This window comes from Corvus cornix, chromosome 9 (genome assembly GCF_000738735.6).
Source record: "Corvus cornix cornix isolate S_Up_H32 chromosome 9, ASM73873v5, whole genome shotgun sequence".
NCBI lineage: Eukaryota > Metazoa > Chordata > Aves > Passeriformes > Corvidae > Corvus > Corvus cornix.
Window position 1 is genome coordinate 23,397,765 of NC_046339.1, and position 22,029 is coordinate 23,419,793.

General features: G+C 54.0%; 1 protein-coding gene across 3 annotated transcripts; it reads left to right on the plus strand.

The window, feature by feature from the left end:
• The first annotated feature begins 10,937 nt into the window (after positions 1–10,937).
• Positions 10,938–21,272, plus strand: SENP2 (SUMO specific peptidase 2). 3 transcript variants are annotated; one of them, XM_039556806.1, is made up of 17 exons: positions 10,938–11,078; positions 12,742–12,794; positions 13,460–13,590; positions 13,810–13,876; positions 14,560–14,638; positions 15,263–15,392; positions 15,541–15,644; positions 16,060–16,148; positions 16,755–16,812; positions 17,852–17,915; positions 18,266–18,409; positions 18,572–18,703; positions 19,054–19,257; positions 19,364–19,443; positions 20,116–20,200; positions 20,447–20,542; positions 21,052–21,272. In XM_039556806.1, exons 1-17 carry the CDS (start codon positions 10,963–10,965, stop codon positions 21,127–21,129), a joined length of 1,710 nt encoding a protein of 569 aa, XP_039412740.1. In that variant the 5' UTR covers positions 10,938–10,962; the 3' UTR covers positions 21,130–21,272. The 3 variants fall into 3 exon arrangements, with proteins under 3 accessions (XP_039412740.1, XP_039412741.1, XP_039412742.1); XM_039556807.1 differs by having other exon boundaries at positions 15,550–15,644; XM_039556808.1 differs by lacking the exon at positions 18,266–18,409.
• The last annotated feature ends 757 nt before the right edge of the window (positions 21,273–22,029 follow it).

A 22,029-nucleotide genomic window follows, 5' to 3' on the forward strand; every position in this document is an offset into this window, starting at 1 on the left:
TGTGGGGCCGGTCCCGCCCCGCTCCGCCCCGGGGCCGCCGCCGCGCAGGAGCGCGGCCGGGAGCGGGAGCGGCAGCTGCGGGCGGGGGGGCGGCTCTGCCCGCCAGCTGTCCCGGGCCGTAAATCTGCCCCAGCCTTTGTCTGCGGGGCCGGGGCAACCCCGAGCCTGCCGGCCCCATCTGCTCTGCCCCCGCGGGCCCCCCCTTCTCGCATCCCCCTCCTTACATTCCCCTTCTTCGCATCCCCCCTGCTCGTGTCCCTCTCCTTGCATCCTCCTTCTCACATCCCCCTATTCACATCCCCCTCCTCACACCCCTATCCTCTCATTCCCCATCTCACATTCCTCCTCGTGTCTTCCTCCTCACATCCCCCTCCTCACATCCCCCTCCTTATGGCCCCCTCTTCGTATTTCCCATCCTCACATCCCCCTCCTCGCATCCCCCCTCCTCACCTTCCCCCTCTTTGCATCCCCTCTTCACATCCCTCTCCTCGCATCCCCCCTCCTCACCTTCCCCCTCTTTGCATCCCCTCTTCACATCCCTCTCCTCGCATTCCTCCTCCTCACCTTCCCCCTCCTTGCATCCCCTCTTCACATCCCTCTCCTCGTATTCCTCCCACTTGCATCACCTCCTTGTGTCCTCCACCCTCACATCCCCCTGGCTAGGGATGCCAGCTCCCTGTGGATGCAGTAATTCCTGCCAGCTCACGTCTGGCTTGGCACCTCTGGGTGTTCCCCGCTGCTCTCCCAGCCTCTGTTTTCCCCTTTTGGGCTCTGCCACCCACCTCCCTGGGGGGGTTGACAGGGATGGAGGACGCCATCAGGGACCAAACTCCCCCCTCAAAGCACCCCGGCTTATCTCTGGGAGGACATTGAGCAGCCCCAAAGCAGTGAAACACCAGCCCCGTCTCGGCCCCGGGCGCCCCAGGCTGTCGGTGCAGAGTCCAGAGGCCCCGAGACGGCAGATGGCCGGAGGGGAGGCGGCGGGGAGAGGCAGGTGCAGGGGAAAATTGCTTATTAGCTCCGGGACATTAAGCTCCCATTCTTTTGAGGGAACTCGGCATCTTCTGACTGGCACAGAGCCGGGAGGCTGATCTGGGGAGGGGAACACGGGGGTCTCCAGCCTCATCTCCTTGTTTTGCTGCTCCATCATGCTCTGGTGCACCCGGGGTGCAATAGCAGGCACAGGGCTGCAAGCACAGCTCGCTCCCTCTGGGTTATCTCCCCAAAAATGGGGAAAAAGTAAATCTCCAGCGTGTAGCAGGTACCGGACTCAAGGGCAGGGGAGCATGGAAAGAAAATGCAGAGAGATGGAGTCGGTGCTTGGAGGAAGAGGAGCGCCTGGAAGCTCAAGAAACAGGTTTTCCAGCCCAGTTTTCCCAGTGACAAGACAAATCCTCATGGATGGAGGTTGAAATGTGGGAATTGGCACCAGTCCTGAAGCCCCAGTGAGGGTCTAGTTTTGTGTGGGGAGGAGATGAGAGCACAGCACTGGTCCCTGTGTCCCCAGGCACGTGCGGAGTCTGGAAACACTGGCCCAGGCCCAGCACCACAGGGATGGATGGATGGATGGATGGATGGATGGACAGGTTGGACAGCGCTTGGAGCAACCTGGGATAGTGGAAGATGTCCCTGCCCCAGGCAGGGGGTGGAAGAGGATGAGCTTTAAGGTCCTTTTTAACCCAAACCAGTCTGTGATTCTGTGGATGGATGGATGGATGGATGGATGGATGGATGGATGGATGATGCACCACTCCAACATACCAAGCCCAGCAGCAGCACCTCCAAAAGGACCCAGCTGTGGCTCTGCCCTGCTCTTTCCCAGGTGGATGGGGCTCCCAGCTGAGCTCCAGGGGAGCCAGCCCAGCTCCCTCAGCAGCCAGGGTTCCTCTCCTGGCTCATGCCCCCAGCCTTATCTATGCCTGTGTCATCCTGCTTCCCTTCCTATCTTAACACTGCTCTATTTCTGGCAGCAGGAAACCCCTCCTGGGCTGATAACACCCCTTTGGAAAGTGATCTGAAGAGTTTCCTCTCCTTCTTTCTAATGCTGGAGGCAAGAAAAGCCTCAACCTTTTCGTTTTCCCCAGGAGAAGGTGAAATAGCAGCCGGACCTGTGGGCAGTGGTGGTGGCACCTTTGGCTGCCTGCACGGACCCTCTGCCCAGGTGGAGCATCCTGGAGGATGGGGCAGGGACTCAGGGATGTGGCTGGAGCCAGGGAAGCGCAGGTGCCGTGTCCCAGGCTCCATGGGGTGACACACGGCTCCGCAATGCCAAACCCTCCCACTGACCTCAGCCCAGCCTTATCGCCGAGGCGTTGGAGCGAGGAGAGTGAGCCAAGAAAATACTCGTGGGATGAGATCACCTCGGCTGTCTTCGGGCTCCCAAAATGCCTCAGCCCTCAGCCGTGCTGAGCCTGGAAAACTGGGGCATTGTGGGCAGAGGAAGGTGCCTGGGATGGAGAGGAGGTTTGCAGCCTCAGCACATCTCCCGGGGTGATGGTGACAGTGGTGACAGCATCCCGTGGCCAGTGAGCCCCAGTGACAGTGTCCCATGACCGTGATGAACCCCTCAAACCTCTCCATGGCAATGTTAAAGCTCCCTCCAGGTACCTGCCTCCGTCCCAAACTCTGGATTCAAAGTGCAACCACGTGGGAAGGAGAGTTGGAGTGCCAGGAATCACACAAGTGCCATTTCCCAGTGCCAGGATTCCGCAGGCTGCCCCCAAAGGGAACTGATCCCCATGGGCAGCATCTCAGCCAGATGGATCCCATCCTCCTGGAGACATCTCCATGAGCTGCCAGGCCTGAGGCCAGCTCATCTTCCCTGTCCTCTCTCTGAAATCTGCATCATTTTGGGGTGTCCCAGGTCTGATCCCACCCTGGGAATGTGTTCCCACGGAGCCTGGGGTGCTGCTGTGCAGCAGGGTGAATTCCAGTCCCAAAATTCTAACAGGGAACACTCCTCAGTGTGACTGGGGAGGGCATGGGTGGGATTGAGATGCTCCTGGTGATGCTCACATCCCCACTCCCAGGAACTTCTGCCACAGTTCTTCGATCAAACACTCAGGGAGATGATGCCACAGGCACCTTCACAAAGCCCCTTCTTAGGAATTTTGTGAGGGGAAAAATGTGGCTGAAAACACAGCCAGGACCCTCCTCTTTCTCATCCTCCCTGCATTTTAATCCCCCTGAGTCATTTCCATTCCTGGATGTTAAATTGTTCTTTTCTGCTTTCCTTTATTTCCCTGTTCCTGAACTGCCAGCACCAGTGGGACCCTGTCCAGGGCGCTGCCAAGGAGATGCCAGCAGGGACAAAGGTGGAGCCCAGCGAGATCCCAGGAGCCACCAGCCCCAGGGGACACAGCCCCACATTTCCATAGCAAAGCCCCTCTCTGCTGTTTTGCCACCTTTGAGGAATTTTCTCTTTTTCCTGAGAAATTCAAAGTGCTGGGTGTGATTTCCTGCCCACCTGGCAGGGAACCCCCGGGATGGGGGAGGCTCCATCCCCTGCCCCAGAGCTTGGTGAGAGTGTGGGGTGACAGAGACACCGAAACAGTGTCACAGGCAGGTGGCCACCAGCAGCACCTCCTCGCTGGCCACATTTGCCCACTTGACTTTGGAGCACATCCAGGTGGATGGATGGGTCCGTGCCCCCTCCCCAGGCCCATGTGTGGGATCTGCACCCTAATTTGGAGCCACCACTTGCAGAAAGAGGGGGCAGAACCCAGAGGGGCAGAGGGACGCCAGACACCCCGGTCCCCATTGCTCTGCAGGGGTGAAAATCAGCACACCTCTGGATCCCTAAGGAATTTCACATCCTCCTGGCTATGAGAAAAACCTGCCAGGGATGCAGCCAGGGCAGAATCAGCTCGGCCTTGTGTTCCCTAACACAGAACTGGAAGAGCAGGAGAGGTTGAGGAGAGAGAAAAGGGCTGTTCACTCCAGTGCCCAGTGATGACACTTTAAAGGCAGGTTGTCCCCAGTGCAGCGCTGGGCAAGGGTTGTTCTTCATCCCAGGATCCCAAAGACAGCAGGAATTGTCACTATCTTGCTGCTTCACCCCCTTGCTGCCTGCTCACTTTGGCTCATACCAGTGCTGGGGACTTGCAGCCACTCTGTGGTGATGAATTAGAGGTGACCAGGAGGCCACACAGAGTGGGACAGAGCGGGACAGAGCAGCCCTGTGTCACCTCTGGGATCATTGCCAGCTGCATCCGAACACCAGAGCCATGCTGGGATCTGTGGTGGGAAGAACACGAGGGGACAACGTGCCAGACAGAGAGGTGACCTTGATGGCACTGAACATCCCCTGGCACCGTGGCAGTGAGGGTGTCACCGGGATGGTCACAGCTAACAGAGCTGGATGGCCCCAGGGATCATTGCTTGGGGACACAAAATGCCTGGAAAACACCCACGGACCCTCTTGCCATGAGTTTTTGAGCTTCTGCTGTTGATGATGGTTGGGAGAGAGGCTGGAGTGGCCTCGGGACAGGTGTGGAGAGGGGACAGCGAAGAGCATCCTCCAGCAGGTCATGGAGGGAGCACAGATGGGTGTAAAGGTGGAGGGTGGAGCAGCACCTTCAAACCCAACACTGCCTGGGAAAGATGGAGCAGGGATGAACCTGCAGGTGTGGAGAAACGGGCTCCAGAAGGACCCATCATCAGCACCTGTGATATCCAGCGGGATAAACGGGCAGGGCCTCGGGAGAAGTTTGTCCAAGAGCAGGGAGAGGCTGCAGGGCTCTGCCCACACTGTCACCGCTGTGAGTGGCTGAAATGCTCTTTCCCAGAATCCCAGAATGGGTTGGAAGGCTTGGAAGGGACCTTAAAGATCATCTTTTTGTGGTCCAGGGAGCAGCCAGCATGCATGTCCTGAGTGCTCCTGCGTGTCCTGAGTGCTCCTGCGTGTCCCGAGTGCTCCTGCGTGTCCCGAGTGCTCCCCTGCTCCTTCCTACCTGTCCTGCCTCCCATGGCTCAGCTGCCTGCTCACAGTGCTCTGTTCCTGGAGCTCCTCATCCTGGCCCTGGCCCTGGCCCTGCCTGGAACACAGCACAGGTCCAGCCTCTAGCAGTGGGCAAAAGCCAAGAGAAAAAGTGGGAAGACCAGAACTTGCAAATCACAGGGTGGTTTGGGTTGGAAGGGACCTCTAAAGGTCACCCAGTCCAATTCTCTGCCATGGGCAGGGACACCTTCCACTAGCCCAGGTTGCTCCAAGCCCTGTCCAACCTGGCCTGGAACACTTCCAGGGATGGGGCAGCCACAGATTCTCTGGGCACCATGTGCCAGTGTTTTAACACCTTCATTGTAAAAAAGTTCCTGCTAAATCTCACAATTTCCTCTAAAATACCAAGTGCTGAACTCTCCCATGGCAAGTTTCCACCAGGCTCCCACGGGACAAATCTCCTCCTTCCCAGCCCAGCCAAGGTGGGAAGGTTTGGTTGGGACAATTCTCCTCCTTCCCAGCCCAGCCAAGGTGGGAAGGTTTGGTTGGAATGAAGTTCCTCCTTCCCAGCCCAGCCAAGGTGGGAAGGTTTGGTTGGAATGAAGTTCCTCCTTCCCAGCCCAGCCAAGGTGGGAAGGTCTGGCTGGCCACCGAGCGGATCCCCCCAGCAGAGCCGCATGTTTCAGCCTGATGATACAATAGAAAATGCCTCTGAAGTCCCGGCCCTCTGGAGCATTTCCTTAGCTCTCTGGAATTTCCGTTTAGTCCTTCCTCTCCCAGGCTCTTACCGAAAACCGATGTCACCACGTGGCTCTGGAGAGCAGCCAGCTCCCGGGGTCCCCTCCCAGGTCTCCCACCGCCGTGCCGGGGATTTGCAAGGAGCGAGCTCCTGGAGGGTGTCAGCTCCGTCGTGCCCCTTGATTAATCACCAAAGGCCACTCTGCCAATCAAGGAAAGATTTACAAGGCAGGCAGGAAGCTCTTGTTTTTACAGGAGTGCCTCAAACACACGCACACAGTAGGAAAAGCAAACATTCCAGGCATACCAAGGGATCCACGGGATAAAAATTCCCCAAACAGCCCAGATTAAGATACTTGGCTGCACATGGAAACACTAAAACCTGGGCTCAAGGATTTAATTGTCTTATTTCGCAGAGAGCCCTGTGGAACAACCTGAGCGGCCTGGGAACAGCCACCCTGGGGGGCAGGGAGAGGGTCAGCGGCGCTGCCCTCCCTACAATAAAGGTCAGGCCTGGCCCCCACCCCTCTCCCAGCTCCATATGGTCGCCAGAGCCTTGTGGCAGAGTTTAATGCTGGTTTTCCTTTGGAAAGACTCAGCCCTGCTCCTGCCTGAGTCAGGCAGGGTCGCTCTGCATCAACCGAGTGCTGGATCCGAGCCCATGGGAGCGGAGAGAGCCTCTGCTCCAGCTCCAGCCCCGAGACCCCCGGGCTCAGAGCGGTGCTCAGCACGCTGTGTCGATACCTGTTAGCTCCCATCCTGCCCTGAGAGAGCAGGAGCACTCCCATCCTCTCCAGTCCCATGTCCCAGCCCAGAAGAAGCCCCAGCTTTGCTGTCTGACAGTGACATTTTGGTTTACAGATTTTGTAGGGGCCATGAGAAAGGCAGCAGGGAACTGCTATCCCTGGAAGTGTCCAAGGCCAGGCTGGATGGGGCTCTGGGCAGCCTCTTCTGGGGGATGTTGTCCTGTCCCTGCAGGGTGAGAAATGAGAGGGCTCAGAAATTGCTGTGAGCTGGAAATACCCTGCCTCTGAAAGGGTCAGGGGCTGTAGAAAGGCTCCTGTCTCATCTTTCTGCAAACCACACCACAGAAAGAGGAACTGGACCTCACCTGGTACACGTGGTTTGTCCACTTCTGCTCCAAATCCAGCTGCCGGTGGCTTGTCCCAGCAGGATGCTCTGGCTTGCATTCATGGATGGTTTCTGGAAGAGCAGTGGAGGGACCGATAAGGAAATAAATCACCTGGTGAAGGTGAGAGTTAAAGGAAAGACTGTGCTTGAGATGACAGAATCATGGAATGGTTTGGGTGGGAAGGGACCTTAAAGCTCATCCAGTCCCACCCACCTTCCACTAGCCCAGGTTGCTCCAAGCCCCGTCCAACCTGGCCTTGGACACTGCCAGGGATGGGGAAGCCACAAGCTCCCCAGGCAACCTGTTCCTTATCCCAAAGTGCAGCCCATGCTCAGGCACGAGTGGAGCTGCCTGCCCCAAAATCTCACCCCAGCTCCCCTCCTGCAGCCCAAGCTTTCACAGAGCTCCCCAGAGCTGTGGGGATGCTCCATGGGATACAGATGCGGGATCATGGCTTGTGTGATTGAGGGTTTGCATCTCAGTACATCACCTCATTCCTGCAAGCAGTTCCTTGTGCTCCTGCTCTCTTTCCCCTACTCATCATCAGCCAGAGCAGCAGCAGTCCAGGACCTTCCAGCAGCCAGCTCATGGCTGGGACATGGATGCAGCCTTCAGGAGTTGGTTTTGTCCCAGTAAACACTGGCTTTAATGTGGATGGCTTCAGCATTCTTTGAACACTGCCAGGGTTGTTTTGAGTGTGCAGCCCTTTCCCAGAAGCCAGCACCTTCCCTTTCCAGGGCTTTCCCAAGTGCTCTGAGGCTTCTGGCTTGGCAACTCCCATCTGAAGTCACTGGAGAAACCATCCCGAGGGAGATGATCACCGCACACCGCCCAGGGACCTGAGGGTCCAGGGATCCAGCAGCTGCTGGTGAAACAGGAGAAGGAGTGGTGGATCTGGAAGGAAGTGGTCAAGGATAATTCCTTACTCACACTGAAGAGGGTCAGGGATAAACCCCTGGAGCAGGGGGTTCAGGAGACCTGGTGTCAGGAGGGCCATTGCTGTCACCCAGCCCAGACACTGGGCAGGCTGGAGGCCTCTGTCTTCACACCAGCAGAATTCCCAAGGGCTCCCAAGTTCAGAGTGGAGATGCCTTCAGGCTCTTTCCAGGAGACCTCTGGCATCAGGCTGCTCATCCTGGGCATCTTCTGCCCACCGTGGGCTCATCTCCTGGCTGGGAGGGCCTGGGAGTGGGAGGTGGGGAAATATTAGGGCAGGTGGAACTTCCCATCCTGTCCTCAGAATGGGGTTGGGAGACCTACCCAGGCTGCTTCAAGTGGCCTCTGTCCTGCCTTGCCTTCCTTTACTTTGCCTTCCCATTCCTCCCCACCCCCTGCCTTTCTTTGCCTTGTTTTCCCTTTCCATGCCTTCACTTCCCATCCCTTGCTTTGCCTCCCCATCGCTTCCTTTTCTTCCTCTTCTTTTCCTTTACCTTCCCATCCCATGCATTCCCATCCCTTCCTTTGCTTTTCTTCCCCTTCCCTTCTTTTCCTCACCTTCCCCTTCCCTCCATCCAGGTTAACCACCTGCCCTGCAGGCAGAGCTCTTCCACCTGGCATCCTGCACTCAGGTAAAATAAAGGGATTTAAATGACAGATTGAGCCTATTTGCTGTTATATCTCTAAAATCACCCATCATGTCCCAAATTAACACCTCACTGGAATTACCTTGTTATCCCAATATTTTGAAACACCAGGTACTGGAACCCCACTGCTGTCACATGGAAGCTACACTAAAGGCAGAGACACTTTGAGCAATGCAGAAATAATGAGCCGTAATTAATAATTATTTATGGAAATTCTCCCTCTGGGGTCGGAGATGGGACAGATGTGATCCAGGTCTGTTTAGCCAGGAACAGCCAGGAGCTGGAGTCTGGATTTTGGGTGCATCAAATGTCATCACTTTGAGTCACAACACGTCAGTGCTCTGAGCAAGATGCTCTGGGGCAGAGCAAGGGTGAAGTCATGGAGGGAACCAGCAGCTGTAGAAATACAGGGATTGGGAAATGCAGCCGACGTCAAACTGCTCTGGGAAGACATGGCAGGAGTTACAACACGCAGACACTCGTTGTTGTGTTTTTCGGGAAAAAAAGGGAAACTTTCGCTGCATGGAAAGCAATACAAGAAGAAAGTTCGCTCAGCCTGGTGGCATTATTTTAATTAAATTGTAATTTTTTCGTGTATTTGGATATTGCTGTTTCAGAGATCGTGGTAGTCTGCGTATCAACACCACGGAAAACAGAACCAGCTCATGTAATTCCGTGTTAGTTACCCTGTGTTTGGGATAAACTCTTCCAGCTGCACAGGTTACAGGGATTTGGATGTGCAGTGATGACTCCCACCCCGCGGACACGTCCCCAGCTCACAAAAATCCAATCACAGGCGTTAAAAATCATTTAACAGCCCTAAAATCCTTCTCCTTCTCCTTCTCCCGTCCCGGGAGGATGAGGGAAGGACTGACGGGAGGCTCTGCAGGTCCTGCGTGGGGCTGCCGTGCCCTCTGCTGGGCTCTGCATCCATGCTCAGGCTCCTTCCTTGAGGCCTGAAGCCTGGGAATTAAACTCCCAAAACATACAGGAAGGTCGTTTTTATTAATCCGGACCCCACCACCCCTTAGATTCCCTGCGGGACCTCCTGTTGGGAAAGCTGCCCCAAAGCGCTTTAATCTGCCCATTTTCCTCCCTGCTTTCCTCCCTTTAAAAATCCTGTTCTCTCCTGTGGAAAATGCTGGAGCCAGCCTGGAGCGAGCAGCTGGGAAACAACAGGAGAAGCATTAAAAACCCCTTTTGTCACCGAAATTCGGGAATAAAACGCCTCAACACCAATTAAGGAGCAGGCATCACTTTATTCTAGCACGGGATGCTCGAGGGATAACTCCGCCTTTACGCGCACTCCGGACTCAAGTTGCTACGTGCATTTATTAGCCAGGAGATGCCAATTTATCAGGAAAGAGCTACATATTCCCGGGAAACCTGTAACTTTAGTCGGCCACAGGACCCCTGAACTGGCTTGGGCTCCTTGAGTTGTTCCCGAGCACCCAAAAAAATCCCTTCTCCGTGACTTCTGAGGGATGCGCAACACATTTACCAGCGGGGCCGGAGCGGGCAGCGCCCAGCGGGGAGCGCGGCCGCTCCCGGGGCTCCGGGCAGCGAGGACCGGCCGAGCCCCGCGGCACCGCGCGCACCTCGCGCTGGAAGCCTCGGCTCGCGGCCGCGTTCGGTCCCGGTTCGGTCGCGGTTCGGTTGCTACTCAGTCGCGGTTCGGTTGATGCTCAGTCGCGGCTCGGTTGATGCTCAGTCGCGGCTCGGTCGCGGCTCGGTCGCGGTTCCGTCGCGACAGCAGCAGGCGAGCACGATGTTCAGAAGCGGAAAGCGCCGCCGTGAGCCGAGCGTGGCTCGGTGAGAGCCGGGGAGGGGATTCCGCACCGGGGGGCAGGGAGAGGGAGGCGGGGGAGACCCAGGGGACAGTCCCTGCTTTTCCTGGGATGCTGGGGGGTTCTGCCCCGCGGAGCCCCGGGAAAGCACCTGAGCCTCGGGGAATGCCAAGCAAGTCCCAGCACCTCGCAGAGACCCCCGGCGAGTTCCCCACGCCAGGTCCTGAGCCTCGGGGAATGCCCAAGCAAATCCCAGCACCTCACAGGGACCCCCGGCGTGTTCCCCACGCCAGGTCCTGAGCCTCGGGGAATGCCCAGCAAGTCTCAGCACCTGACAGGGACCCCCGGCGAGTTCCCCACGCCAGGTCCTGAGCCTCGGGGAATGCCCAGCAAGTCTCAGCACCTGACAGGGACCCCCGGCGAGTTCCCCACGCCAGGTCTCCACCAGAGCCCGGCGACTGATTCTTGGAGTGGGGAAAACCCCTAACTCTCGGAGAGGGCAAAGCCCCTGATCCAGCCGTGGTAGCGCTCGCAGTGCCCGCTTGGGGTGGGGTGGGGGGAAGAAACGGGGCGGGATAGGGGCAGAACGGGCAGAAATAGCCCAAATTTTGGCATCGGAGTGTTGGCAAACGCACGCGCGCATCGCTCCAGCCAACGGGCGCGGGGGGGCGTGGCCTGCGGGGCGGGGGGCGTGGCCCGGCCGGTTGTGGGCGGGGTCTGCCGGGGGCGTGGCCGCCGTCGGCGGCGAGGGGCGGGGCCTGGCGCCGGAAGTGCGCGCGGTCCATGTACCAATGGCTGCTCGCCGTCCTCCGCGCCCTCCGCGACGCCGCCCGCCAGGCCCCGGCCCCGGCCCCGGCACTCGCCCCGGACCCCTCGCTCCGCAAGAAGCTGCCCCCCAGGTCAGCCCTTCCCGCCGCGCTTCCGGCCTGCGCCCCGCCTCTGCTGCCCCTCCGCTCGGCCCGGCCGGCGTCCGCACGCCCCCGCGGCTCCCCCGTGTGGGTCGCAGAGATTCCTGATAAATCCCAGGTGTTCACGTGGGTGTGGGTCCCAGATGTTCCGCATAAGTCTGTCCGCAGATGAGGATGTAGAGGTGATTTTGGGTCCCAGATGCTCCTGATAAATCCCCGATGTTGAGGTGGTTGTGGGTCCCAGGTACTCCTGATAAATCCCCGATGTTGAGCTGGTTGTGGGTCCCAGATACTCCCAGTAAATCGCATGTGCTCACGTGTATGTGAGTCTCAGATAGTCCCAGTAAGTCTGTGGACAGACCCTGGTGTAGAGGTGATTGTGGGTCCCAGGTACTCCTGATAAATCCCTGATGCTGAGCTGATTGTGGGTCCCAGATACTCCTGATAAATCCCTGATGCTGAGCTGATTGTGGGTCCCAGATACTCCTGATAAATTCCCGATGCTGAGCTGGTTGTGGGTCCCAGATACTCCTGATAAATCCTCGATGCTGAGCTGGTTGTGGGTCCCAAATACTCCCGATAAATCCCCGATGTTGAGGTAATTGTGGGTCCCAGATACTCCCGATAAATCCCCGATGCTGAGCTGGTTGTGGGTCCCAGGTGTTCCCAATAAATCCATTGGCCCCTCCTTCCCTTCCCACCTGCATGGTGGGGGCTTGAAAAGGAGAAAAGGGGTGGGGATTTGGAGCAGGTGTGTTGGAGGAGCAGGGAAGGGTATATACACCCATAGGGATGTGTTGGATGGAGGGAAGCCATGGGATAGGGATGTGAAGTGGATGGAAGAAGGGGTGTCTTCCTAGGCATTAACCACTTTGTTCCTAGTGATGATGGCTGAACCATCTCCCTGCCTGCTGCTTGGAATGTATGGATTGCATCCTGTGGGCTGGGGAGTGTGGTTGCTCCCGCCGGGAGGAACTTACTCCAGGAGGCTTTGGTCAGTGTCCCATTCCAGAGTGAAAGAGGCAAGGGAGCGTCTCTGGAAAGAGCCACGTGTTGCACACGCAGTTTTCACTGAGGAGCAGCTCAGAAGGAATTAACTCTTGGGGGAAAAAATAGAAAAGAGAATAGGAATGTTCTTTGTGCTCAGTTCCTGCAGGAGGAGTTTTTACCGGACTTAATGATGGTATAAACTGATAAAATACTTGGGTTTAGGCTTCTGAGAAAGGATTAGGCTGGTATTTGTTTCAAGGAGTTGTTCCTGAGCGCTGACTCAGCAGGAAGCTATGGAGTGGGTGGAAGCAGAACTGGCTTTCCCACCTTTCATTTCCTGCTCCACTTAAACTTTCCTCTGCAACTCAGTGTAGTGACATGAACTTGGGTAGCTTGGTGACCTCTGGAGTGCTTCTTTCCTGGAGGAAAGCATTGCATATTAAAGAATTTTTTGGTGATAGGAACAAGCATCAAACATGAGGAAGCATTAACAGAAGGAGAAAAAGAGGCCTGGTCTGCTTTAGTGGGATGATTAACTCTCTGGGAGATGATCCTGGGGAAATAGGGAAGCCACCTTTGGAAATCTGGGTCGTGTGGAGGGGAGTCAGCCTGCTGGGAGCTGAGCTGTGGTTGCAAAACGTTGTTCTGTCTGTTCTTCCCTCAGCGTTCTGTCATGTGTGGAAGATCCTGAGATTCCTGCAAAGAAGCAGAAAGCAGGTATGGCCCCTCTCAGAGAGAGTTAATGTGCCTGCTTTTCCTTGGGTTTGGGGTGCCTTGGATAACTCTGGAGTTTGTACTTCCGAATTGCTGCTGGAACTGAGGATTTTTGAGCCGTTCTTGTGGCTGGAGGGGGTCTCCTGGGGCCTGGGCCTGTTGATGATGTGTGCCACTGTTCGTGGATGTGGCACTTGGGGTCAATGGTGGCCTTGGCAGTGCTGTGGGAACAGTTGGACTCGATGGCCTTATAGGGTTTTTCCAGCCTTAATGACTCTGTGAGTCTAAAACCCAAGTGTCAGATGAAGGGAGGAAGGGAAGCAGGGAAGAACTTTTCCTGTCCTAGGAGGGCCGTGTATTTGCACCAAGGATAACTCCTGGCTGGGGCAGGGCACGGGATATCCCAGGTCTCTCTGGCACTGAGCAGCACAAAGAGCAGTTTAAATCAAGGCTGTTGCTGTTCCATGGGGGATGTGGAGCTTCCTAATCCCTACTTGGGAACAACCTCCCCGGTGATGGGGTGGGGGGTGCTGCTGGGCTGTTGCTGTGTTGTTGGAATGAGTTTCCTGCTCCACATGGGATCGAGGAGTTGGGCTTTGGTGCAAGCAGAAATCCCAATTCCTGTTTCCAGTCCCGTTCTTTATGGCCTGGTGGTGTGGTTTTTCTAGAATGTGTCTCTGGGGCTAACGAGGAGCCCAAAGAGGTTTCTGTGGCTGCCAAGTTGCCACCTGAGGCAACGAGAAAAAGCCAGGAGACAAAAGAGAGCAATGACTTCTCCTTCTCCGAGTCTGAAGATGAGGTGAGCAAGGATTTTGTGGGGAGCTCGGGGGATCACTGCCACTGTCCCTGCACGTGTGAGAGCCTGTATTACAGAAGTGGTGCCATCAGTCCCCCTGCCTTCTGCTGCAACCCCAGCAAAACCATGTCAAGACAGAGCTGACTGACTTTCAGGAAGGTGAGGTGTTTGCTTGGATTCACGTTCAGGTTATGCTCATTCTGGTGCTTGTTTTTATTTCAGGTTGTGCACATTTCTTCTGACTCTTTGTTTGTAGCATCTTCAGAGGATGAGGCTGTAACAGAACCTGGTAAGGCTGATAGCAAGTCCTTCACTCATTCCTTTCTCCTGCTGCTGTGTCTGGGCAGCTCTGCCCAGGCTGGGGGCTGGTTGCTGGAGGTGAAATATCTGGGTAGCATCCAGGAATAGTGGAGGGTGAGCTCTGTTTCTTCCCTGCATCCTGGTATTGCTTCTGGACTGGAGCCAGGGCTGGGAACAGGCTCCCCAGGGAATGGGCACAGCCCTGAGGCTGCCAGAGCTCCAGGAGCATTTGGACACTGCTCTCAGGGATGCTCAGGCTGCGATTGCTGGGGTGTCTGTGCAGGGCCAGGAGTTGGACTGGATAATCCCTGCGGGTCCCTTCCAACTCAGCATGTCCTGGGATTTATCCCAGGATGCTCACATGGTTGTGGAGCCCAGATATTAACTGCCTTGGGTGCAGTTCTAGTGTGTCCCACTGCCAGCTTGCCTGAAGGAAATTGTTATAAATGCTGATTTTAGGTAGTAGAGCCTCAGAACCCTTTTTTATTAGGCTTAGGCGGGTGACATTCTGTAGTTGCCAATATGAAAATATCCTGAAGCAACGTAACGCAAATAATATTAGGACGTGAGGGATAAAATGAAAGTAATTTATCTTTGGTGAAGCTCTTTAAACTCGTAGAACTCCTTTTTTTTCTTGGCCAGTTGCTGACTGCTTGTGCTCTTCTCCCCTAGACGAAATGCCTTGTGACACCACGCTGTGCTTGACTGAGGAAACACCATCCTCTCTTTGCAAGAGAGTTCCATACCTGAGGTAAAAATCCTTCTGTTGCCTTTCACTCCTCCTTTGAAGGGTTTCTTGCCTTTCACTTTCATCCTTGAACTGCCTGCGTTGCCCAGCACTTGTTTTTGTGTCCACAGAGCAGCATTTTTCCTGGGTGTTCTGGGACTCCTCCAGGCAGCCATACTGAGGGAGCTCTCCAGTTGTGGAGAGGCAGCTGTGTTCTTGCCTGTAACCAATTTTAAACGTTCTCTTTAAATCCAGATAGTTCATAGACTCAGGAGATCAGAGGAAGATTAACAAGGTCAATACTCTCACCTCTTGTGGTAGGAGGAAGTGTTGAACTTGGGAAGAGGCTGAGACCAGAAAAACCCACAACCACAAAAAATCCCAGAGAATTCCCATTTCCCCAGAGAATTCCACTGGGAAACACTTTTTTTTTTTTTTCCCCTCTGAGGGTGCTCAGCTACTGCCCCAGGTCACCTGGAGAGGTTGTGGAGTCTGTCCATGGAGATGTTGGAAAACCCTCCTGGACACGGTCCTGGGCAGCCTTCTGTGCCTCCTTGAATCAGGAAGTGCTAATTCAAACCTAATTAATAAATCAGGAGCTCTGAATGTTCTCTGAATACCATTTCTTCTGCCTTTTGATGTTTTCAGCCCAAGCAGGGATAACCACATCCAAGCTGCTCCAGAGAGTCCTGTCACTCCCAGGCCCCCCATTAAGGAGCCAGGTCCCAACTCCCCCAGAGGCAGCGGCACCAGGAGGCCCTTGTGTGCTGCTGAAGAGGTGAAGTGGGGAGAAGGGAAGAAGGGAGGGGAGAAGGGAATTGGTTTGGGATGAAACAGCTGCAGAGTTCCTGCACAGTTAGGCTGAGACAAAAGGAAGGGGTGGGAATGCCTGCTAAAGTTTTTTTTTTTCCCTTCCCTTCTGCAAGGATGTTCAGCAAGCAGAAAACAAGAAATACAAAGAGCTCTTGAGTCTGTTCAAGGAAAAATATTCTGGAAAACTTACTTCTCCACGGCTAGCAAGACTCAACAAGTAATTATCAGCAAAACAACCCTTAACTTTTCTGGTGGTGGGTTTGTTGTATGTGGAAGGGCAGGGGAGTTGATGTTTCCTACTCTCAGAGTTCTGGAGAGAGTCAAATGTAATGACTGAGCCTCTTTTGGAATAGTGGAGACAGCAAATCTGACTCTTGTATGTTCACTGTGCCTGGGTTGAAGGTGGCCAAACTTCTGGATGTAAACTCCTCAAAATGCCCTTTGCATCTGGTCCTGGAAGCAGTGACAGCACGGTTCTGTTAAGGATTAAACAGCCTAATTTTGCTTTATATATTCTATTGCTTTCATTCAGCCAGTTGTGTACAAATAGCCCTGTCCTCTGTGGTGAATTGATGGGCACTGGTAACAAATCACCTGTACAAACTCTGTCCTTTTCTTCTGCTACACCAAAGAGTTCAAGCCAAGGAACCAGGGATGACTGGGAGTCCCCTGAAAGAACGAAAATCCAGCCGTGCCTCTCCACCTGTGCCAGGAAAGACCAGTGAGTATCCCCCTGCTCCACTCTGTAGGTGGAAGTCCAGCCCAAACAGGGCATTTCCTCCAAGTAGTTATTGGCTAAACTGGGTTTGTGAGGGTTTTATTGAAGGGGAAAAATCGGTTTAAAATGGGATTTGAGAGCTGGGACTGTAGCAGTACAGTTTGTAGCTGGCTGTGACCCCACTGCACAGGAGAAGGTTGTTTTACCTGGGGTTTTTTGTACCAGAGGAGGGGGATAGTTGACTGCACCCTCAGAGCTGCACTTTAATCCCTTTTTAATGCTAGACAAGACTATTTCCATGACAGCAGAGCTGCCAAACCAAGTAAACTAATTACATACATGTTTAATATTGTCCCAGGTTGGTTTTTTTTTCCCCTGTCCATTGCTTAAATGTGCCCAATCCCCTCGTCTGGTTCTTTTATATCTTGGCCTTTATGACATGATCATATGGGGATTGAAATGATTTCTGAGCAGGTTGCCAGAGTTTGAGCTTCTAAGTTGAAAATGCTGATGAAATGTCTGTGATGTCACCCAGAAACCGAGAGCTCTGTGCAGCTGCTGCAATGGGAAGTCACCTCCTTGTTCTCACATTGCTGCTTTTCCTTGCAGGTGTCAAACATGGGGATGTTTTCAGCCCCCAGCTGCCTCAGAGAGGTGTCATGATCAGGTGAGAGTCTCTCTTAACCATGGCTCTTGTTTCTTTTGGCTCTGTCAGCCTCCAGAAGACCAATCCTGTTCAGTGTCTCAGTGCTGGGCGAGAGGAGCAGCTGCTTTGAGGAGTTGCTCACGGCCTGTTGTCCCTCAAATCAGCTCCCCTGTCACAGCTGGGCAGCTGTGGGATGTGCTGGGTGTTTTTTGGGAGAAGGAAGTAAGGGTGACAGTGGTGGCCACACCAAGTTGTCCTTGGGTTTGCAGAATCCGTTTTTGCTCCCGAGGGTCTTTGTGCCACACCATTAACGAGCTCACTTTGCATTTCCTCTGGATCCTCAGCAAAAGAAGTAGGGAGCTTGTAAAGCCTGGGGGCACTGAGGCAGTTTTTGAGGCTTGCAGGATGCCTTGGGTTGGAGTAGGAGACCAAAAAGGGAGCATTGCTCCCTCATCAGGGGCCCGTGGACTCCGTGGTGGCACAGTGGGAGTGCAGGAGGCTTCTTGTGCATGGAAAGGGGTTTTTGGCTGTGGTTCCAGGGAGGGATTTTGGTGTGGCAGCTTGGTGCCCTCCTCTTCCTCCCCTCAGAGGAGAGAGTGCAGATGGGGCAGAGAGAGGTTTGGTTGTGGCAGATCTGGTTTTGGGTGATTTCGTCCCTGTTCTCTTTCCCCCTTAGACATGAGCACTGTATTGAGCTGTGTTTGTCCTGAGTTAAATTGTCTCTGTTCCTGAAGCTCAAGGGAAGAGAGGAAATAACTGGTGGAGTGGGATTTGTCACCAGGAGATCACAAAGTACCTGATTGAGGAAGTGCTGGTTGCTTCCCTGTTTTCCAAAGATTAAAACTGAGAAACAGAAGGAGTTTGGCACCTGATGGTGGAAGAAAGTTTGCAAAGCTTCCAGCTCTTCATCTATCCTAATCTGGGAATGGGCAAGGAAACTGAGGTGTTGTCATGTGTCAGAATCAGCTTTGGAAAAGCATTTCTTAGGCTGAAGGTGAATTTTGGGGAATTTCATGGGGCGGTGTGGATGTCCAGCTCACCTCTCTTTCTCTCCTGACAGCTACTACACACCACCAGAAGACTCTCGTGGACAGGGGAAACGAGAGAAACGAGCTGCTTCAGTGGTAAGCTTGAGTTAGTCCTTACTTGACTTTGTTTTTAGGAAAACAGAACTCATCTCTGCTCAGGATTGAGATCCAGAATAAAACTGGAAGTGTGGAAATCAGAAATACTTACCTTGATCTCAGCTTGCTACCTGTGTGGGGAGGCTTTGCTGGGGTTCTGGATGTTAGTCCAAGCCCAAGGAAAGTCCTGCCTCTCGGGCACAGTTGGAATGCAGTCACCAGTCAGACTTTGGGGTTTGCTGCTGGTGTGTGTGTACCAAAACCCTCCCAGTTCTATGCAGGATTCTCTGCCCTGTCCCCCAGCAAACCCCTCGTGCTTCTCTCTGACTCCCTGTCCCTGTGTCTGGCAGGGCCAGCGTGAAGCTGAAGTCCCCCAAGGAAAGTTATTCCAGTTCCATGTGACACCTGTCCTGTCCAAAGACCTCTTTTTTGTGGACAGCGAGCCTCTGCCATGCCCAGAAAGGCCAGCAGACGACCTGGCTCCACTGACAGAGGTACCTGGGCTCAGCAGCAAGCCAGTGCTGTGGCTGGTTCAGCAAAAAGGCCTGCAACACCCCTTGCTCTGGCAGTGGAGCTGCACTTGGAGGCTGCCTGAGGGGCTGGTGTGCTCCATGTGCTGTTCCATGAACCCTTCCCCATGAAATCCTTTGTTCCAGGCCATGGAGAGCGAGATCTCTGCTGCCTTTGACGGTGGTGAGCCCGAGGATGTCCTGAGCAGGGCCTTCAAGCTCGCAGTCACCCGTGAGGACATCTGCACCCTGCAGCCCCTGGGCTGGCTCAACGACAGCGTACGTGCTCCTGCACTTTCTGGGAAATCCCCCTTCCCTGGGCACAGGAGTCTTCCAGGAGCTGCACTGCAGAGCCCAGAAATAGCTGTACACTCCTTATTTTGGGTGCTGTGTGGGCTGGTGTTTCTGGAAGCTTTCACTTGGCTGCTGCAGCTCCCAGGAGTCAGTCTGGGTTACTGGAGTGGGTGCAGGGGCTTTACCCAACAGCACAGGGCACCCAGTGTAAAATTCTGGGAGCAAAAGCTGCCAGCTGGAGTTCTCTCAGCTCCAGGGTGGCCAGCAAAGACATGTTGCTGTCTTTTTGGTTCAGTATCTTATTTCACATCTCCATTTGCCTCTCTCTGCTCCAGATCGTGAATTTCTACATGAGTCTTCTGGTGGAAAGAAGCAAGAAGGAAGGATATCCAGCAGTCTACGCTTTTAATACCTTCTTTTATTCCAAGCTAAGCTCTACAAGCCACAAGGGAGTAAAGAAATGGACCAAAGGTGTGGATATCTTCAAGCACGATGTCCTCTTGGTGCCTATTCACCTCAGAATTCACTGGACACTGCTGGTGAGTCACACTGGCTTTTTATTTAGGGGAAGGGGAGAACAAAACTAGCAAGCAAAGTCCTTTAATGTTTTGGCTGTGCTTTGTCTAAATCACCTTTTAACCCCAGGTCGTAGATCTCCGAGAGAAAGCCATCAAATACTTCGACTCCTTGGGACAGAAAGGAGACCACATTTGTAAAACTGTCTTGTGAGTAGCTGCTTTTTTTAATCCCTTTTGGTTGTTTTTGAGGCCTTTTCCCCTCCCCACGTGAAAAGTGTTTCTGCCCTGTCACATGGTACTCCTCACTTTGTACCTCTTCAGTTCTGCTCAGTGTTTTGAATCCCCCGGAGTGTCAGAGGTGCAGGTTTCCACATGTGCTGCACATCCTCACGTGTCTTTGTCAGTAAAATCCCTTCACCCAGCAGCTTTGTAGGGTGAGAGCAGCCCCACAGAGACAAATCCCAGAATCACTGAGGTTGGAAAAGCCCTCCAGAGTCACTGAGTCCAACCCGTGACTGATCCTCACCTTGTCACCAGCCCAGAGCACTGAGCAGATCCCTCTGCAGAGCCTTCCTGCCCTCCACACTCCCACCCAGCTTGGTGTCACCTATGAATGTAGTGAGGGTGCCCAATGCCCTCATCTGGATCATGGATAAAGATATTAAACAGTGCTGGGCCCTGGGGAGCCCCACTCACAGCCTCTCACTGTGTCTCTAAGGTTGGGATTTTTCCTCCACGTTCCTCAAATCCACTGCTGTGAGGATCCTCTGGCATTTCACTGCCATTTATCTTCCTGTCACCCTTCACCAGTTTTTTTTGTTCATTTGTTTTTTCCCTAAATCTGGGAGGTGAAAAGTGATTGTGTGTTGTTTTCAACAGAAAATACCTGGAAGAGGAAAGCAAGGAAAAAAGAAACATTGAATTGACTGCTTCCGAGTGGACCCTTCGCAGTCTGGGCGCAGAGGTATGGGAGCAATGCCTGGATTTGGGATGGGAGCTGGAACTCCTTGTCACAGAGGGTTTAACACTTTCCAGGGAAGCAGAGGAGGGAGATGATGTGCAGTTAACTGGGACTATTCCTTGGGTTTGGGAGCGGTCAATGGATTATGGAAGTAGGTTTTCAGGAGTAGGTGTGGGTAATGTGTGCTACGACCACGTTGCTGCTCTTTTAAGACACATAAAAGGTCTCCATCCTTTTTGTATTCCTCAGGAAATCCCTCAACAAAGTAATGGAAGTGATTGTGGCGTTTTTGTTTGCAAATTCGCCGATTTCATCACCAGAGACAAACCCATCATCTTCACCCCGGTGAGAGGAGGTGTCAACAACTCCAGCCTTTCCCACATGCATGCAGGAGCCAGGGAAGCTGCACAGCAGCTGGGGCAGGGCCTGAGGGTTTGTTCCTCGTGTCTGCTGCCTGCTTCTTGGGCAAGATGCTCAATCATGGGAATCCCAGGGTGGTCTGGGTTGGAATGGACCTTAAAGACCATCTCATTCCAACACCAGGATGCTGCAGCCAGTGGTTTGGGATATCTGGCTTTTGTGTCTCTTGGAGAAATAGGTTTCCCCCTTGGATCAGCTCAGACCACTCAGCCACTGGTTATTTTCCAGTGTGGTGATCTTTAATAAAAGTCCCTGTAAAGAAATGGGGTTTTGCTGGGTGGTTGTGTCACCCTCGTGTGAAACCCACCTCGTACCCAAATGGCAGGTGCTCAAAAGCAGCTTCCCCTTCAAGAATTCCCTGGGTGTTAATGGAGATTTCCTGCCTCTTTCTCCTCTGGCTTCCTATGTGATGGATTTTTCCCGTTTCCTTTCAGGAGCACATGCCTTATTTCCGCAGGAAGATGGTGTGGGAAATAATCCATCAGCAGCTGCTGGGAGACATGCACTGTTAGAAAAACACTGTTCTTTAAAAGAGTAGTATATTTATTTCTTATTGGTTAGGTGAAGATAAGATAAATATTAACTTATGTAAGAGCCTTATTGTATGGGAACGTTACTTGTTAATAGAGTAATTTATTTTTTAATTGAAAACCGATTTGCTGTCTCTGTGTGGTTTTTAACTTGCTCCCCATCTGAAGAAGAACAGGGCGTCTCTCCTCTCCTGGTGGCTCTGGGGACATCCCTGAGCTGCTCCTGGCCCAAAGATCCACACGATCCTGGCAGAGCTGCAGCGGGGCTTTATCTGTCTCTGCTTTCACTGCTTGGTTCAAGCTGCCACAACCTTGGGGCAGGTTCTCCAAAGGACAAACAATGCCAAAGCCACTCGTGTTTTATCCTTACCAATAATTAACCAGGGAAAATCATTAATTTTCCCTGAGGCTGCGGAAGATCCGAGCACGAGGCCGCAGCAGCTGGGAATGTTTTAGGCGTCCTTTCCCCTTCCCTTTGCTTCTCCCGGTTTGGGGCTGCAGTTTTGAGTGTCCCAGGTGCCACCAGAGCCACTCTCCCATGGCAGCATTCCCAGGGCTGGAGGGGTGGGAGGGAAGAGTCCAGCTCTGGGGCTCATGGAGTGGGGTTCCCTCATTGTGGCACCCAGTAGCACCCCAGGCCCTGCCCCCCACAGGCCATCCCAGCCCCATCTGGCGCCTTTCCCCACTGGATGTTCCATCGTTTCAGCTTTGCCAGGGATGTGCAGGGAGGGAGGCAGAGGTGGCTTCATGATGGCAACACTTCCCAGGGCCCTGGGTGAAGCTACTTCTGGCAGTGCCAATGACCCTCCCCCACCCCAAATTCCCCCCCATCCAGCCCTTCCCTCCCCGGCAGCAGGGAGGAATGGCCAGCTGTGACCAGCG

Bases quoted from the DNA above. Each gene is read 5' to 3' on its own strand.
- SENP2 (XM_039556806.1), top strand. From the start codon at position 10,963: ATGTACCAATGGCTGCTCGCCGTCCTCCGCGCCCTCCGCGACGCCGCC. The intron at 11,079-12,741 runs GTCAGCCCTTCC...TTCTTCCCTCAG, and splicing joins CGCAAGAAGCTGCCCCCCAG to CGTTCTGTCATGTGTGGAAG. The intron at 15,645-16,059 runs GTAATTATCAGC...GCTACACCAAAG, and splicing joins CGGCTAGCAAGACTCAACAA to AGTTCAAGCCAAGGAACCAG.